Genomic DNA, 18,437 nt, shown 5'->3' with positions numbered 1-18,437 from the left:
ATAATGTTAGCAGAATTCCAGGGATTATTGGCTGTGTTGATGGCACACACATAAAAATTGTTGCTCCCAAAAAAGAATTACAGAATTTAAATTACAACAGAAAAGGATTCTACAGCATTAATGCTATGATTGTAAGTATACCATTTTGATATTAGTTTCAGGTCGTAAATACATAAGTTTACATCTTTATACAAATATTTTTTAGGTTTGTGACCATTCTATGACTATACGATACATAAATTCAAAATATCCGGGAGCAACACATGATTCTTGTGTGTTCAATATGTCGGCCTTGAAATCACATTTGGAACAGCAAGAGCCCTTCACTACACACCAGAAAAAGCAATACAAATTATAAACGTGTGTGCGGCTTTGCACAATACAAATTTCTGTAGAAGAGTTATCTAATGAAGAGGACGATCATGATATCCCATTCGCCAAAATTGAATCCACAACCAACTCGGAAGCAGAAGAAATCAGAAATTAAATATTGCGAGTTTTGTAGATACTTCATTTTATTGAAATAAAAAATTCATATACATGTATATATATAAAAAAATATTTGTTAAATTCATTATGGTTGTTAAAAGCTAAAGATTTTCAGTTTTCATAATACAGTCTTAAATTTTATTATAAATTTGGTATAAAAAATATCACTTCAGTTTCATATGTTTGTTAAAAAAAAAAAATCAGGTATTGTTCAGCACTTAAAGCATAAATTTGTAATGGCCTTATTTTTTCATTTGGCTTTTATACAACTCCAGCTTTTCCTGTTTCAATTTCAAAAAAATCACGTTTATAATATTACTCCAAGCTGTACGTTCTCTTCGGATACTTTTCTGTCTCAAGAGCACTTTTTTTGATCTCTTCCAATGTTTTCAGCATCTCTTCTTAAACATTTTTTTGATTTGCTGTCTGCTCTTGCAATAGTTTGAGCCTATCGTTTTTGCTGCACTTTTTCGATTTGCTTTTCGTGGCCTCTCCTCATCAGGTGCATCACTTTGTCCACTTACTTCCAAATTCTCATCCGATTCTAAGTTATCACTATATAATCGCTCCACAATCATATCTTCACATTCTTCATTCGCATTAGTACTAAAGCCATGCTCTTGTCCAGGTGGATCTACACTGGTCTGAAGACTTAACAAACCCAATATAGACTCTTCTGAATGCGTAAAGATATTTAACCTGTTTGGTTCACCACCAGTTGCACGGTATTCCACTATGTTCTCCGACATTTTTGTTTTTGTTTTTGACTTCATGTCAGCCCACACCTGAGACGACAAAAATAAAGTTGTATTATACAGAATTGACTTCTATGGTTCTTTAGTTCACCTTTATCCACTTTTCCGTCGTTCTTACTGGTGGTCCTAAACAGTTCAGCTCCACTGTTATATCATCCCACTTTTTTGTCACCTGAACCTTTGTGCAAGTTCATTTTGCTATATGGGAATTTTTTTCCATAATTGAAACCAGTCTTTCAAGCTGTTGTTTTGTACTCACGACCTTGGACCTATATAAAATTAATTCAAATATTTTAAAATTACTACTAGGTAGTAAAAAATTAGAACATAAATACAAAAAACTTACATTTTAAACAATTCTTTTTTTGTTCGATACAGCGTCGACAACAAATTTCTATTCGCTACAAAATTCGGTACACAACGAAAATTTCGACAGAGTTGAGGTGTCATAATACCAACTTCTAATTCGATTTTCGATGTTCGATAGCCAACGAAGATCGAAGATCGAAAGATGCTCATAATAGGGGCCTTTGACATACACGGCTCATAAACACTGCGCAATATTCATTTTTAATGTAGCGCAACAAATGAAACATGTGTTTTAATTGTATAAAAAAGGCACTAATTGTATAAAAAAAAACACTATTTATTTTCCACAGTGCTGGTAATTCACAGTATAAGTCGAAAAACTGGCACCAGAAGCGTTTATTTTCCATTGTATTTATAATATATATATTTTAGTTGCAAGACCAGCTCAACTCATTGCAGCACTGCGCAATATTCATTTTTCAACTAGCGCAACAAATGAAACATTGTTATAATTGTATAAAAAATTATTATGTATTATTGAATTTGTGTGAATTCCTGTTACAAGCTAGAGATGGTCCTTACGCCTCCGATATTAACATTTTTAAGCAACAATTACTGATGTTATATTATCAGAACCACAGGTAAACTGTGTCACATTCACCACACACGAAGAAAAAAGCATGTGCAATATTTGCAGACATGCGTAAATATCAAAATCGTTTTGATTTTAGCACAGTTCTCTGCGCAAATAGCACAACTAGTGCACACACCGGGCAAATCCTTCCGCAAATTGGTAATTGGCACAAGGATACTTGAGCCGTGTAATTGGCGTATAAGAGTACTTTAAGCTGAGTTGCATTTGATAGATTAATAATACTTTGTAGTTTTAACAGATGAAATAGTTGCATATATTTCCGCGGAAGTATAAATAATAGAAAGCCTCCAACAATGCGGAAAGATACCAAAAGCAAAATTTATTTAAATTATAGTCAAAAAGATCTATGGAAACTTAACAAAATATAAAGCGTGTAACATGTTTCCCTGAGGAAAATTTTCACTTCTATGGCTGTTTACACAAATGCATAAAGCTAAATTATATAAACGTTTTGGTCGCTTCAAAGGAAAGATAACGCAAGGCGTTTGATTGTTTTTCGTATGACGTCGTCAAAGCGTAGGCACGCAACCAAATCGTTTATGTAATTATTTTGATACTTCGCAGACAGATGAGTTAAATTTATGGCAGCTCCTATATTTTGCCAAGCAAAGTTTGTTGATTGTTAAAGGACTCAAAAAGTTGAGAAATTCTCAAAGGAAGATTTACAACTCTCATCGCCTCAAAGAGGAGAAAATGGCAAGGAGCCTGATTTTTATATTACGGGCCTGGCAAGGATTCAGATCGATGCAACACAACCAAAGCGTCTATGTAAATCCGCCTTAAGTTCTGTCGCTGTGAAAGTCTCCCGCAAATAAAACGGTGCTGTGAGTGGAAGACACCCAAAGAAGCGGGCAAAAATATGAATGAATGAAAGTTTAACTATAAGATACATTTTTATGCAATAACATTGTTGTTTTTTCGTTTAAAAATGCTGTTACCAGACTCTTTTATTACACAAATATAATGAACTTGGTACAGAAATTCAGAAATCCTAGAAAATATTTTACCGATATACTTTGTTGTTGAGTTTAAAAAGTTTTTCACAATAATTTGAAAAACTCTACGTTTTCTATGCTTTTCAAACTTAGAGAAGTAACCTTGTATAATAAATTAAATTTTTAATGAAAGTCAATAACTCTGAACTGAACAATTTTCGCCATGAAAAAAATTTAAATGCTGTGGAACAGGAGCAACACTTTTGTGACTACATAAACCCTGTTTCAATCTTTTACGTCCCTGCCATGGTTCAATTATGTACAGGTTGGCTCATCTCATCAGCTGATTTTATTTATGTCAATGCATGGTCGAAGGGATTGTCAAAAGGAGATGGCAAACTCAAAATGAAACCAACACATTAGCAACATTTTACTTACACATACAAAACCTGCTAAGTTTTATGTTTCCATTCCATACCATTCGCACTAACACCAATACACAGATTTTGACAATTTGAACAGACATATTTTGTTGCTTTACAGATGAGCCAACCTGTATATAGTTGAACCATGGTCCCTGCACATAACCCTAGTTGACCGTTTTCAATCGAAACAACAATGGTAACCCAGATTTTCCCGTTATACTCACTTAAGCGGGTGCCTGTCAGAGAGAAGTCAACACACTTGTACTTGTACACTATTACGGCCCATACATGACACAAAAACCATGCGCAAATATAAAACGACGAAATTTGTGCAAATGAAAATTTTGACATACACGGCTCAAAAACACTGCGCAATATTCATTTTTAAAGTAGGGCAACAAATGAAACATGTATTTTAATTGTATAAAAATGGCATTAATTGTATAAAAATTCACTATTTATTTTCCACAGTGCTAGTAATTCACGGTATAAGTCGAAAAACTCGCACAGAAGCGTTTATTTTCCATTGTATTTATAAAATATATATTTTAATTGCAAGGCCAGCTCAACTCATTGCAGCACTGCACAATATTCATTTTTCAACTAGCGCAACAAATGAAACATGTGTTCTAATTGTATAAAAAAATTATTATTTATTATTGAATTTGTGTGAATTCCTATTACAAGCTAGAGATGGTCCTTGCGCCTTCGATATTAACATTTTTAAGCAATAATTACTGATGCTATATTATCAGGAACCCCAGGTAGGTAGGTTGAACTGGCCGGTCCATGAGGACCTCACATAGACTGATTGAGTCCGTAGTGTTACCAGAAGTTTGTTTTAACGACCAAACTGAAAAACCCTATCAAAAACCAGGACCTATGTTATAAAATAACTCCGTCCTCTTGGCAAATACTAGAAGCTTCCTAGGACTTAAGCCACTTGCTGCTTCTAGATCTGACAGCTGTATCACTCCTAATAGCTGGAGTCTTAGCCTGGCAAGTGCAGGGCACGAGCACAGAACGTGCTCGATCGTTTCCTCCTCCAACCCGCACTTCCTACACCTGCTATCATTGACCAAGCCTAATTTAAAGGCATGTGACGCCAGAAGGCAGTGTCCAGTCAGAATACCCGTCATGAGTCTACAGTCCTCTCTTTTTAATGATAGAAGCAACTGTGTTAGTCTAAGGTTGTAAGACCCAGGTAAACTGTGTAAGATTTACCACACACGAAGAAAAAAGCATGTGCAATATTTGCAGACATGTGTAAATATCAAAATCATTTTGATTTTAGCGCAGTTCTTTGCGCAAATAGCGCAACCAGTGCACACACCGGGCAAATCCTTGTGCAAATTGGTAATTGGCACAAGGATATTTGAGCCGTGTAATTGGCGTATATGATGCCGTAGCTTAAAATCGAAGCAAGGGGGTAAGATTTGTTTCGTAAATACTAAATCATATCCCTCATTTACTTCAATAGTGTCATAACTCAAAAAACACAATTTTCCAGAAGAGCATTTCAAAGATTTTAACTTCCATATGTTGCGCATATAAACGCATATTTTAATTTTAATAGTACATGGTAAATTTTTAACTGATCACAAAGATTTTTTAATACAACATAGAACATGATATTGCGTACGTTTATATGTTATTCAAAGGTCGTGTTTTTTGAGTTATGACACTATTGAAGTAAATGAGCGATATAGGCGGATTCATATAACCACTTTGGTTGCGCTAATTCGTTAGGCGCGTTTGCAGTTACAACAACAGCGAAAAGAAATTTTGTAAGCTCCTGGCTGTCAAATATTTCTGTTCCATACTTACGGCGCCCACCGTTGTGTGATGGTAGCGTGCTCCGCCTACCACTCCGCATGCCCTGGGTTCGCACCCCGGTCAAAGCAACATCAAAATTTTAGAAAATAACGTTTTTCAATTAGAAGAAAATTTTTCTAAGCGAGGTCGCCCGTCGGCAGTGTTTGGCAAGCGCTCCGGGTATATTTCTGCCATGAAAAGCTCTCAGTGAAAACTCATCTGCCTTGCAGATGCCGTTCAGAGTCGGCATAAAACATGTAGGTCCCGTCCGGCCAATTTGTAGGAAAAATTACGAGGAGCACGACGCAAATTCGAAGAGAAGCTCGGCCCTAGATCTCTTCCGAGGTTATCGCGCCTTACATTTATTTTTTTATTTTTTATACTTTTCTATCGATGAGTACAACAGCTGTGCGTACAGTGTTGCTTTTTGATAAAATTCCATCTGGCAGCTTGCATTGCGATGCTTAACCTTCCAATGGAATTTGTTTGGCGGGAAAGTGCGAGACAATTGGAAATGTCATTACTTTATTGTGCTTGAGAAATTTCGCCTGAAACAATTGCAAATTACGAACTGCCTTGAAAACATTTAAAAAGTTAATTAAACTACAAAATATTACAAAACAAAGTGCAAAAAAAGGCGATTAAAAAAGCAATTGAATAAGTGATATATAAGCAAAGTTCGCCGCCACTGCGACGCCTCAATTACGCCATGGCAAAAGTGCACATTACAAACGTGGTTGTTTTAGACAATCCCAGCAGCTTTTTCAATCCATTTCAATTTGAACTAACATTCGAGTGTATTGAGGAACTCAAAGAAGATCTCGAATGGAAAATGATATACGTAGGATCAGCAGAGTCTGAGGAATACGATCAAGTATTGGACACAATATACGTAGGCCCTGTACCAGAGGGTCGTCACATATTTGTCTTCCAAGCAGATCCACCAGATGTGACGAAAATTCCAGAACAAGATGCTGTTGGCGTTACGATAGTACTATTAACATGCTCATATCGTGGACAAGAATTTGTGCGTGTCGGCTATTTTATAAACAATGATTATGCTGATCCGGAGATGCGTGAAAACCCGCCACCAAAACCTTTATTCGACAAATTAACACGTAATATATTGGCAACAAAGCCGCGTATAACCCGCTTCAAAATCAATTGGGATGACACGCCTTCAAATGGTCTATTAAACGGTAATGGCCATTTACAAGCACAAGCAATGTCCGATATGGATGATGGCGGCGCGTCAACATCGGCCACAGCAGCAGCGATGACAAATAGTAGTGGTTATAATGGTAGTGGTGGTTGCGAATCAATGGATACACCAGAGGCAGCTTGTGATGATAATAGTCTGAATATGCCATTGGAGAATGGTGTTACAGCGCTCAATGAAAACTCAAATTCGCTTGCCATGGAGTGTTGAGAGTGACCGATTGCGAAGTGAAGTGTTGTGCCTAGCTACGCTTAATGTTCGTTTGTATCATTCTGTATACAAGTATTTTTGTATTCCCTACCTTTATGTACATCCGTCTCGCTAAAAACATCCGGAGTGAAGGAAACTCATCGTTTTCGTTTTCCCCCATATATTCGCCGACGTCGCTAACTTTGCTTTCTTTTTAGTTTCTATTAAGTTTTGTAAAATTATGGTTATTTGCGCCGAATACATACAGATATATATATTGAAGATGTTTAGTAATGTAATACAAAAACTATTTTAATTAAAATTAATTTATAAATATATAAAAAAAATAGAAATTGTATTTAAAGTGTTTTTTGTAATGATTTAATGTTGACGCATACCTGCACACATAAATTGAATACGTAAGTTGTTGACTAACTACTAAATGTATCATGTCAAATTTACATTATTGTATTAGGTATGTGTGTACTTATGGCAATTTTACTGGCTGGGATACAATGAAAATCTAAAGAGTTCTGCTGTAAGTGTAAATAAAGGCTGCCGGATGTTACTTAAGACATCATATAAAAAAATTTGTCAGAGGTACAAGCCGTTAAAAGGTTTAAAGTCTATAATCAAGTTTCAGATTAGGCTGGTCTCGACTTTGTTGTTGTTGTTGTTGTAGCGATAAGGTTACCCCAGGAAGGCTTTGGGGAGTGTTATCGATGTGATGGTCCTTTGCTGGATACAGATCGGTACGCTCCGGTAACAGCACCATTAAGGTGCTAGCCCGACCATCTCGGGAACGATTTATATGGCCACATCAAACCTTCAGGCCATCCCTCCCTTCCTTCAGGAGCTTGGGGTCGCCAGAGCCTCGTCTGTTGGTGAAACAGGATTCGCCGCGGATAGCTGAGGTTGACAATTGGGTTTGGAGAAGCTATATATTGCGCTGGCAACCTGAAGGGTTGCGCTACCCCTTGAATCTGGTATTTTAGTCGCCTCTTACGACAGGCATGTCTACCGCGGGTATATTCTGTCCCCCTAACCCGCTGGGTTATCGATTCATGTCCTGATTGTAATACTTGAGCAGATTGTGTGGTTTCAACAAGTGATTTTTCCAGATTAGCATCCGATACGCACGGCCCAAAACCTGCGGGGAGTGTCTATTGCTAAGACAACAACAACCTATAGGCATTAGCCCGAAAGTTTGGAAAATTCGTAACAGCTCTCATCAGATATCACTTTCACCGAGCCGATTGGTAGGACCAAGGGAGATGAAGCACTTTTCCACCTACTTCTCCCAACTCTGTGGAGGGGACACCCTCTGCCTTCAAATACGATTGTCGTTTGAAATACTTTCTTGCCTGTAGCGTCTTCGTGCATTCGCCGTCGACATCACTGTCAGGACCTGGAATCGTCCGGAAAACTTTTCTTTCGAACACTGCAAGGGCCATCTCATTTTCTCTCGAAACTGTCCATGATTTCTAGCCATACACCCGGACAGTTAAGCGTAATTTTTGTTCGCAGAGGGAATACTTTAAAATTGCCTACTCAGTGCAAAGTGGCAGTTGTGGACAAGAGTTGTTCTTCCTTTGAATTTTAGACTGACATTGTTTTCGCTGTTACTGCTTTTTTCCAGATGGACAAAGTCACCCGCAGTCTAGAATTTATGTCGCTCAACAGGTGATGTACAATTACAGATACGCAGGATACTTTATGGTCCGTGCGCTCTTGGTCAATTGGCATAACATGACCCCGCCATCCAACCCTCGGCTCTCGTCAGTGCAGTTCCATCTATAACAAACTGAGTTTGTCTTGACTCCTTCGGGTCCATTTGGAAAAAGTTATACGCCGAGCTCGCTGCAAATAACGACACGGCTAAAGAAATAGCCTGGCAATATTCGTATATTTTGGAAAACATCAACAGTTCCCAAAACACCATCAGTTTTTAAAAAACAAAAATAGTTCAATTTGAACAACCCATTTCTAAGTTGTCACAATAACTTAGACGAATAAACAAATTTTGAAACAAAATAAATATATTTTAAAAATAAATTAAAATAAACAAAAAAAATCGCAAAAAATTTCAAAATTCAAAAATTCTTGTAAATGAAATGAATCAGGACAGACAACTCGGAGGTAATGACTGCGGAATATGCTGTACGCAGGGATGTCAACCATGCGATAGACAACCCATACCATCAATGTAAGTTGAGCTTGGTTGTTGCAAATTAAAAATAAAACGCTCACGAGCTCCATTGTTATTGTAGAGGCAAGAGTTTTGATCCACCATGTGCGTCGACCTGCTTGTGTGTGCCGAAAATGTGTAGCATTTTCGGTGGACATGATCTCAATGCGCTCGGTCCAGACCCCAAGGCATGCAGTCCGCGTAAGTTGCATTTTTTTTCCTTTTTAGCGTTTGTTGTGGATATATCTCTCCTCCGTCTGCGCCGCGCCACTTATAGGTAAGACGAAAAGCGCATCCAACGCAAATACTTTGGGCTCTCCCGTGGGCGTATTGCAAGCCACCATTACTATGAAATCGACAACGCCCGATATACATCCTCATCGTTATGCGACATCTTTGGTTGCTTTTATGAAAATCTATACAACACCTGAGGGTCAATGGACTGAAGAATCCTTAGATGAGCTCATCAGAGAAGGTCAAGCCTTGTTGGCCAAGCAAGGTGTTGCAGAATATACCGTCGACTCACCTATTCACATTTACTCACCAATGGAGGCAAAGGTGAAGCGTTGGCACATTATAGATGGCACCACTTTTCAGGTGGAGCTCAGTGAGAAATTTCTCTTGGGAGCCAACGCTACCACGAACGCAGAGAACGGTCCACCACCCGATATGACTATGGATAATTTCAGGATTGCTATGAAGAAATTTTTTGCTAAATACCGTTTTTGTCTTGTCAAAGTGGCAGCCTCGTATAAAATGGTCTGGCGTTCGCATGGCATCTATTTTGTGTTCGACTTGTATGGACGCAAACCAGAAGATTTGACAACAGACAAAGAAACTGGCAAAGTAATGTTGATCTGCCTGCGCACGCTAGATAATGTTATACACTTGATAAGTAATTTGTCTGGTATACAACCTACGGATCCCTTTAATTTGCGTGAGATGAAAGTCGTTAAGATGAAAGGCGCCGACGGCAAGACGATCAGTCGCGACTTTGGTGAACGTGAACATGAATACCATGTGATTAACGATGATTATGCTGTGCTGAAGTCCCAATTCCATTTACTGCGCAACAGTCCGGATCCAATACGAACACGTAGCGCGTTGCCAGTGGGTGTAGCGGCCTTGTTGGCCGCGAAAATCGATCATCCTGCAACATGGAATGAGAAAATGGTTGAAAGAATTATTTGTTATGGCGTTAATGTGTGCGTCTGCTGTTGGGAGCAATGTCTACAAGCCAAAGAGCCCATCGATATCGAACGTTTCCCGAATAGGCTAAAGATTGCACAATTTAAAGCAGGTTTTACGCTCACACCGCGCAAATTTACTGGCACTTGGAAATGTGTGCCAAATTTTAAACAAAGTGAGCTCGAGGCTGCGTTGATAGCGAGCTTCGAAATCGGCAACAATAACTTGCTGGTGCAGATCGATCAAAATATGTATGCGATCTTCAAAAAGAATAATTTTTTCTATCTCTTTGATCCTTATCGACATCGGATTGAGGGCTTACCCGCCGAGGAAGGCGAGGAGGTTGGGGTGATGAAGAAGAATGCAACGGTACGTATGTTTCGTACGCTCGATGTGCTCTTGCAGGTGTTTACCCAAATGCTGTTGGAGACGAACCGCACGACACAGTTTGCTGTGCACTCACTTAAAATCAATAATATTGCGTTGTCCTTGAGGGACGACAAACCCACACAAGATGAACCTATATTAAACGAAGACTTTGAGGTGAAATCGTTGAATGAGACGCTATGTTTCGAGGAGGACGAAACGAAATGTAAACTGGATCTGGGCGTAGATGATGAAGAGGACGAAGATATTACATCTGGTATAATACAAATGGATATGCCAGAGCGCAGTGAGACTGAATCTGAAGCTGAAGAGTTGGAAGAGGAAGAAGGTGCTTTAGATGATTTGGGCGAATATGAATCATCTTCGAGTGATGACGGCAAACGGCGTGGTAGAGGTAGAAGAAAAAAGAGTGGTGGACGCAAACGTGGGAAAAGTCGCGGCGATAAGAGTAGTGGTGGAAAAGACAAGAAAGGTGGTAAGGGAAAAGGGAAGAAAGGTAAGGCAAAGGGTGAAAAGAAAGATAATGAAAAGAGCAAGAAAAAGTCAGAGAAAGGCAAGAAGGATAAGAATAAAGAAAACAAGAGGATGAAGGACAAAAAAGACAAAGATGATTCCGATGATGAAAAAAATAAGAAGAAGAAAGATAAGTCGGATAAGGATAAGACGGACAAAGAGAAAGCGGAAAAGGATAAGAAAGAGAAAGAAAAAGCTGATAAAGAAAAGGCTGATAAGCAAAAAACTGATAAGGATAAAGATAAGGACAAGGATAAAGACAAAGATAAAGACAAAGACAACGATAAAGACAAAAACAGGGATAAAGACAAGGATAAGGGCAACGACAAAAATAAGGAGACGGAAAAAGATAGAGATATATCACAAGCTCAACGCAAGTCAAGCGCCAAGCACACAGGTAGCGATCTTGGCATCCGCGATGGTGGAGACGGTACACGTGATGGCGGTTCTAATTTTGGTCGTGATGGTTTCGATGATGAGGGCGACCATTCATTGTTGGGACACACCGATAGAAGTTGTGAAAAGGCCGAATATCCTCCACTCACGTGCAAACCAACTACATGTCCGGGCTATTCCTGTGTCGCTTACGACATGGCTGTTGTTGGCTCGGAGAGTGGTACATACCATAGTATATGTAAGCTGTTGCGTGCAGGTTTCCAATGTGCCGATCGTGTGCTGACTATGACACCATGGGGTAATTATGTTGTGTTTCGTGGTCGTACAACATGTCAAAAAATCTATTTCCTCTACGATGGTTGTACATGTAATGTGAATCGCTTCCGCCATTTGGATCTCACATGTGGTACAGCTGGCCTTTTGAGTTTTTCACATTTGTCTGATGTCATTTGTTATATATTAGACTCGCGGAAGATACGCGCTAATATGAAGAAGAGTCGTAAGAAATTGGTTGACGACATTTGTCGTCAATATTGCTAAAATTTTAAAATTCTAAAGAATTACAAGAATTTTCGGAACTTTGAAAAACTCATAAAATAATTGTAAACATTTCATAAAAAAAGAAAACTGATAATTTTTTTTGCAAATGTTTTATTAAAATAATATATATATGTATATATATATGCATATTTTTTGTTACTATATGTTTTAATCTATAATTTAATATATAAAAAATATTTTGTATTCAACGGCGAACATAATGAGAAAAGATCTCTCAATGTGAGACAGAAGCTAAAAGCTGGTGTTTTATTTTTTCGAAATAAGGAAGTTTTTCAAAAGGCGGACGATTTGTCTGTTCTTCCAACTTTCTGGAACCCAAAGATCTCTTCGGCTAGGAAGACAGGAAGTTTGGCAATCAACAGAGACATTTGCATTTAAATTATTACTAACCGATCTAAAAGTCGAGCTACTCTTCCCATTTGCCTCGTTCTACTTTTAATTTCCCCTATAAATTGGCGGAATGGGTTGAAATACACTGGGAGTGTTTGCCAAATCACTTCCGTGGGGTGATCCCGATTAGAATTTATTTTCTTATTAAAAAAAGGTTTTTTTTTTAATTTTTGATGTTACTTTTTCCGGGAGTTGAACCCAGGACCGACAGGTTGATAGGCGGAGCATGCTACCATCACAGCACGGCGGCCGCCTACAATCCTACTCTTGGTATAACTATGAGGCTGACTGTAGCGGTGGGTGTGTCTAAATGGCACGTTACTGCAAGACCTGCAAGGGTCTACCCTTCCCCCATGTCTTAAAGGGTGGATCTCAAATTATTAGGGTGGCCGGCAGGCATCGGTGCAATTTAGAAACGCAACATCAAAACAAAGAAGCATTAAACAAGGGGTGTCACAGGGTGGTGTCCTATCCTCACTTTTGTTAACTTCTACATATCAAAGCTACCTTCGCCACCAGAAGGAGTTACTATCGTTTCTTACGCCGATTACTGCACAATCACGAAACCTGACATTCTCACCGACTAAATCATCGGCGACCTTATTTACAACATGGACGTCCCATATGTCGACCATTTTGAACGTCCACGTCAATGGCACTACGCTACCGACTATCTTACACCCGAAAATCTTGGGTGTGACGTTCGATCAGGATCTGCATTTTGGTGAGCATGCAGCTGCAATTGTACCGAAAATCCAGAGCTGTAATAAAATCCTCAAATCTCTTGCTGGCAGTACTTAGGGAAAAGATAAAGAAACGCTCATTACTCACTAGAAGAAGCTACAGGCCTGCCAAAATACTGCCCTCAGAACAGCCACGGGTTGTCTTCTTATGTCCCCAGAACGCCATCTACATAATGAGGCGAGAATACTCCCCATCAGGGAGAGAAATGAAATGCTAACCAAACAGTTCCTGTTGAATACCCAGAAACCTGGGCATACAAACAGACATCTGATTGATGAGCCAACACCGCCCAGGGGCTTAAGGAGTCAACTCCATAAGCATTATGAGGAAATACGGCACCTGAGATCACAGCCGTATGAAGCCAAAAAACACAAGCAGGTCATCAGTGAACTCCACAAACAGGCGTCGGAACTCTATGTCGGGAATTGCCTAGTGAATCCTGTACTTGCAGAAGAGAAAAGCACACTCCCTAGGGAAACGCGAGTCACTCTAGCTCAACTTCGATCTGGATACTGTAACAGATTAAACTCTTACCTATCCAAAATCAACCCCGACATACAAAATGTATGCCCCGCCTGAAATGTGTCCTCACATGACACCATCTCTTCAATTGTAATGTGGAACCAACGCCTCTAACACCCCTCTCATTATGGTCCACCCCTGTTGAAACGGCAAGTTTCCTTCCCGTTAGAAGATATTGATGACAATTTGTGATCCGTCACACCTATTGGATGGAGCGAAGCACTGCCACAACAACAACAACAACGGGTGTGTTTAAATCAAAACCTTTTGCTATAAAGCAGGAGTCAAATATATTACTGGCTGCGAAAAAGCAGATAATAAGATAGCAGAAAATGAGACAGCTCTTCGTAGTCTTGGGCCGTCACTGATAGCATCACAACCAACTGTTATATGGCATGAGTTTGTGAAATGGTCTCAGACAGGCAGGTTTGGCTGATTGCGAATCTGGATCGCCTGCCCTAAAATATGTTTTTAAAGTGTTTTTTTATCTGCCATACTGGTTAATCGAGATGTATGATAGGTGCTGAGAGACATGTGGAGTCAGGAGCCTGTGTGCTCCTGCATTTCAATGGGCATTCGTCGACCATTGGCCCAAGGGCTTCTTAACATTATTGGTTGCCCAGAGGCAAAACTTTCACGGCACCTTAAAGTAATTTTGAAACTTATTGAGTTTATGCGGATCAAGTGCGGTTAACGCGGCATTTCATTGATTTGTAAATTGGATTACCTGAGCTACTGGAAATTCTGACATCCTCGGCTCTGATATAGTATCTTGTCCCAAATCTAAGTTAGTACAGCAACTTCTTTTTTTATCCCAAGTTAGGTTACCAGATAGGTCCTTTAGATATGTAGATGTTCGTGTCTGAGCAAAAAATTCTAGCAAGATGATATTTCGTATTTCAGTACAGCATTTGGTGAGACAAAGGTCATCATAATACTGGTTAGATAAGCAGGTGTCCAACTAATGCTAAGGGTTTCTGAAGTTAGTATTTGTATTGTATGATTCACATGATTAGGTTAAAATTTCGGCTAAAGTTCTGTCTGGATTCACTTCCCCCAAGTTTTCGACAGCAATAACTGACCTCAATTAGGAGCACCAAGCCGTCCTTCACCTGTTTCGTAAAACTTTATGGAGGTCACCTAACCCCATGTGCTGTCCAATTCTTATTAGAAGATATTGATGCTGCTCACATAATTTCGAGTTTCGATGTATATGCCTTTAAGTAATGAGAAGTACCACCTCCTCTATGTACACATGTACGTGGATTGCCTTCTAGTCATTTTTGTTACATCAGGAACTTGTATAAAATCTTTCGTCATCTGCCGCCTTTACGTTAAACTTTTTATATTTATCGCCACTCTTCAACCGTAAAATGTACGTTGCTCCTCGAAGAAACGCGAAATTTCTTGTCGTATCAGCTGTTGTTGCGATCTAGATCGATCAGATTCAGTGTATTCAGCAGTGGTACAAAAAAGAGACATGCATAAGCTTCCACTGCTAGTAAGTAATACAAGCAGAGTGCTTCTATCTGAATACTGTAATGGGTTAAACTCTTACTTTTCGAAAATCAACCGAGACGTTTGTACGTCCCCCTCGTAACGTGTCCCCGAGACGTTTGTACGACCCCCTCGTAACTTGTGCCAAATCATGTGTGGTTCAACACTGTTGAAACTGCAGTTTTCTTGGACACCCGTTAGAGAATATTAATGACAATTTGCGAGTGATCGCACTCATTTGATGGGGAGAAGCACTGCTACAACAACAACAACAAACGATAGTTAATTTAACTTAATCCCCAGCGGGTTAGGGGGTCAGAATATACCCGCGGTAGGTATGCCTGTCGTAACAGGCGACTATAATACCAGATTCAAGGGGCTGTGTAGCGCAACCCTTCAGGTTTCCAGCGCAATATATAGCTTCTCCAAACCCAATTGTCAACCTCACCAATCTGCGGCGAATCCTGTTTCACTAACAGACGAGGCTCTGGCGACCCCAAGCCCCTCATGGAACTTGGAGGTGGCGAGGGAGGGATAGCCTGAAGGTTTAATGTGGCCATATAAATCGTTCCCGAGATGGTCGGGCTAGCACCTTAATGGTGCTGTGTTACCGGAGCGTACCGGAGCTGTATCCGACAAAGGACCATCACATCGATAACACTCCCCAAAGCATTCGGGAGTAACCTTATCGCTACAACAACAACCACAACAATATAGTTAATTTAAAAACTGAACCCATGGTTGAGGCGATCATAAAGGTAGATTGACTTCTACATAACTAAATTTTTAACGAAATACATTTACTTCCGCATATAACTTCCCATAAAAGGAACAGTTGAAAACCCGATCTGACCCTACATAGCTAGACAAAGAAGGCGGATAGATAATCCACTTGGCGGCGGATCTCTAGACATTGTCATCAATAACATGGCCCGCGGAATCCGATAGGATTAGGTCAGCAGCATCCAACGTAATGCCAAACGCTGTCCGTTTTGAGGACAAATGAGCAGGTGCTGGAAGGTTACGTACTGAGACCTCTTTGTACAAAGACCTTCCTCTTTCCATGATACAAAAAAGGGTATTCAACGAGGAAATAAATTAACTTAGGAAATTAGTTACATACAAAATGACTTTACTTTAGACGGGATCGCAAAAAAAATTACAAATGACTTCCCTTAAATTTGAAAGTTATGTTGGAAAGTCATTGTAAATGCATCCAATTTTTTTTTAAGTTTTAATGCCAATATTTTGGCCTTTGGAAAAACGAGCCTGAGCTCTACAGTATGTTACTCACTTTACTAAGCTATAAAAAATGAATATGTGAAAATGATGAGGGATTTCCAAGACCCTCTCAACATAAGCTTAAAATTTAGAGGCAGCTTTTTTGCAACTTTTTACTTCGTATGGGAGCCGACGAGGACCATGTTAAATAATGGCTTAAGCAGATACAATACGTTACTTACTTGGCAGACAAGGACGAAAGTAGCAGCAGAGTTGGCAGTGCTTATTTTAATGGTAAATGCCAGAAAGGCAACGCTTCAGTTGTCGCATCCCTAAAAGTCCCATCACATAAGCAGTTTTTCATATAGATGCGTTTAACTCAATCTGATGCATTATGTGTAGATTGCACGTATTTTTACGGAGAACGGCAGATTGAGTGACACTGGCACCATCTGACATGAAAAGTAGCCAACTTCCAACTTTTATAGCAAGCAAAGCATAAGAAGAAGAATTCGACATTTGCTTTGGCTAAGGGTGCTTTCATATTTTGCAAGTGAAATTATTTTTTCCACTTGTTGGTGCTTTTAAAATATTTTTCACAGCTAAAAACTGCAATTTAACAAATGAATAGGACACAAAATATGTTACCAAGTATGTATATTTCTTGTATAGTGAGAATGTTTATAACAGTGCTTCGTGAAATTTTGTTTGTAAATTGGCAAGGCGAAATAAAATTCAATTGCCAAGTCTGAAGTTCCTTTATATTGATTTTGGCGATGTTACTGGAGTGCATAAGATTGCGTTGAATGCATCTATATGAAAACCTTTGTGGCTCGGCCATAATACTTTGTGAATTTTCTACTTGGCACACATCAGCGACGTCACATATCTTGCACTTTATTTACAAACATTTTTTTAGTACGCTGCTGTGGAAAATTGGTGCTTAAATTAAGCAATGCTATTAGTTCCCTTTTTTTTTAAGTGGAATCAACAATATTTATTGCTAAATAAAAGTAATCTCACTTTACGCCACGTACGTGCTGTCAGTGAAAATGGCGTACTTCGCAGCGGTGATGGATTGTACACTCAGAGAAAAGATCGTTCTAAAAGGAACGAAACAAGCTAAAAATTAAAAACATTCGTTGACAAAAGTCTGTTAAGTACGTTTTTTCTTAGCTCGTGACCGATGGGTTTGTTTCAAGAATAGTTTTCCCAAGCACACTGTTCGTTTTTTATGACCACTTTGGTATTGATGTGTGAAACTTCTGTGCGCATTTCAAGCACTACTAGGGCTTGAACTAAGATTTTTCGTTCTCACGCTTCGGGAACGCTTTTTGGTCGATTTAACAGTTTTTGGTCTCAATTCAAGAACGGTTTGTGCTTGATCATTGGTGGGAGGAAAGGAATTTTTTTAAATTATTAAAAGCCAAAAGGTTTGAAAAAACGCATAATATGCATCTATTTAAAATATTTCATAAAAAGTTTGAAAATTACCTGAATGGAACTGAACGAATAATAAGAGTTAAAAAAATAGAATATAAAAAAATTGTTTTAAAAAACTTCAGAGTTTGACGGTGATCGAACCCGCGCCACACGATCGCAAGCGCAACATCATTGTCGCTGGGCCACTGCAACTGCTTGATGAATATTGTATTTAACACCGTACCGTTTTTTTTTCTTGAACTTAATTTAAGAACAATGTTCTTAATTTAAGAACACCGTCTCATTAATAGTACATTTGTTCAAATTTCAAGAACAGCCGTTCTGTTTTCAATAAAATGGTTGTCAGTTCAAGAACAAGGTTGTTGTTTTGAGAACAGGTCGTTCGTTTTTCAAGAACAAAAAAGTAGGAACATGAAAAGATTGATTGAGTCCGGTGGTGCTGGATTTTAGAACGCCGTTTTTCTCTGAGTGTATATGCTGAGCCCATAAGTATGCAAGCGATTTGACCTTGGTGAAGGGAAAAAGCTAGAAGAGGGGAGAGCGTGCAGTGCGATCTCTTATCTTGATTCATAAATGCCCTCATTGCTCTTTGTCAT

At 39.1% G+C, this 18,437-nt stretch overlaps 2 protein-coding genes and 1 long non-coding RNA gene across 3 annotated transcripts; 2 read left to right on the top strand and 1 right to left on the bottom strand.

Annotated features, from left to right (window-relative positions):
* Nucleotides 1–984: 984 nt before the first annotated feature.
* Nucleotides 985–1,727, bottom strand: LOC137252610 (uncharacterized). The gene is made up of 3 exons (XR_010953624.1): nt 1,591–1,727; nt 1,336–1,513; nt 985–1,274 (listed from the first exon to the last, which is right to left on the bottom strand). It is a non-coding gene; the product is annotated as an uncharacterized lncRNA (long non-coding RNA).
* Nucleotides 1,728–5,884: 4,157 nt separating this feature from the next.
* On the top strand, nt 5,885–7,149 carry asf1 (histone chaperone asf1). The gene has a single exon (XM_067756691.1). The coding sequence runs from the start codon at nt 6,093–6,095 to the stop codon at nt 6,810–6,812; it is 720 nt and encodes a 239-aa protein (XP_067612792.1). The 5' UTR covers nt 5,885–6,092; the 3' UTR covers nt 6,813–7,149.
* A 1,706-nt stretch (nt 7,150–8,855) lies between these two features.
* Nucleotides 8,856–12,003, top strand: LOC137252273 (uncharacterized). The gene is made up of 3 exons (XM_067787757.1): nt 8,856–8,997; nt 9,062–9,180; nt 9,257–12,003. The coding sequence occupies exons 1-3, from the start codon at nt 8,906–8,908 to the stop codon at nt 12,001–12,003; spliced, it is 2,958 nt and encodes a 985-aa protein (XP_067643858.1). The 5' UTR covers nt 8,856–8,905.
* The last annotated feature ends 6,434 nt before the right edge of the window (nt 12,004–18,437 follow it).

Source organism: Eurosta solidaginis, chromosome 5 (genome assembly GCF_040869045.1).
Source record: "Eurosta solidaginis isolate ZX-2024a chromosome 5, ASM4086904v1, whole genome shotgun sequence".
Taxonomy (NCBI): domain Eukaryota; kingdom Metazoa; phylum Arthropoda; class Insecta; order Diptera; family Tephritidae; genus Eurosta; species Eurosta solidaginis.
Note: the sequence above shows the minus strand (reverse complement) of the source record. Positions and strands in the feature narration are given on the sequence as shown.

What these genes read in the sequence shown, in the direction of transcription:
- asf1 (XM_067756691.1), top strand. Translation starts at nt 6,093, where the DNA reads ATGGCAAAAGTGCACATTACAAACGTGGTTGTTTTAGACAATCCCAGC.
- LOC137252273 (XM_067787757.1), top strand. Translation starts at nt 8,906, where the DNA reads ATGAATCAGGACAGACAACTCGGAGGTAATGACTGCGGAATATGCTGT. An exon ending in AGACAACCCATACCATCAAT is followed by an intron (nt 8,998 to 9,061) that starts GTAAGTTGAGCT and finishes TTGTTATTGTAG; the next exon opens with AGGCAAGAGTTTTGATCCAC. An exon ending in CCCCAAGGCATGCAGTCCGC is followed by an intron (nt 9,181 to 9,256) that starts GTAAGTTGCATT and finishes CGCCACTTATAG; the next exon opens with GTAAGACGAAAAGCGCATCC.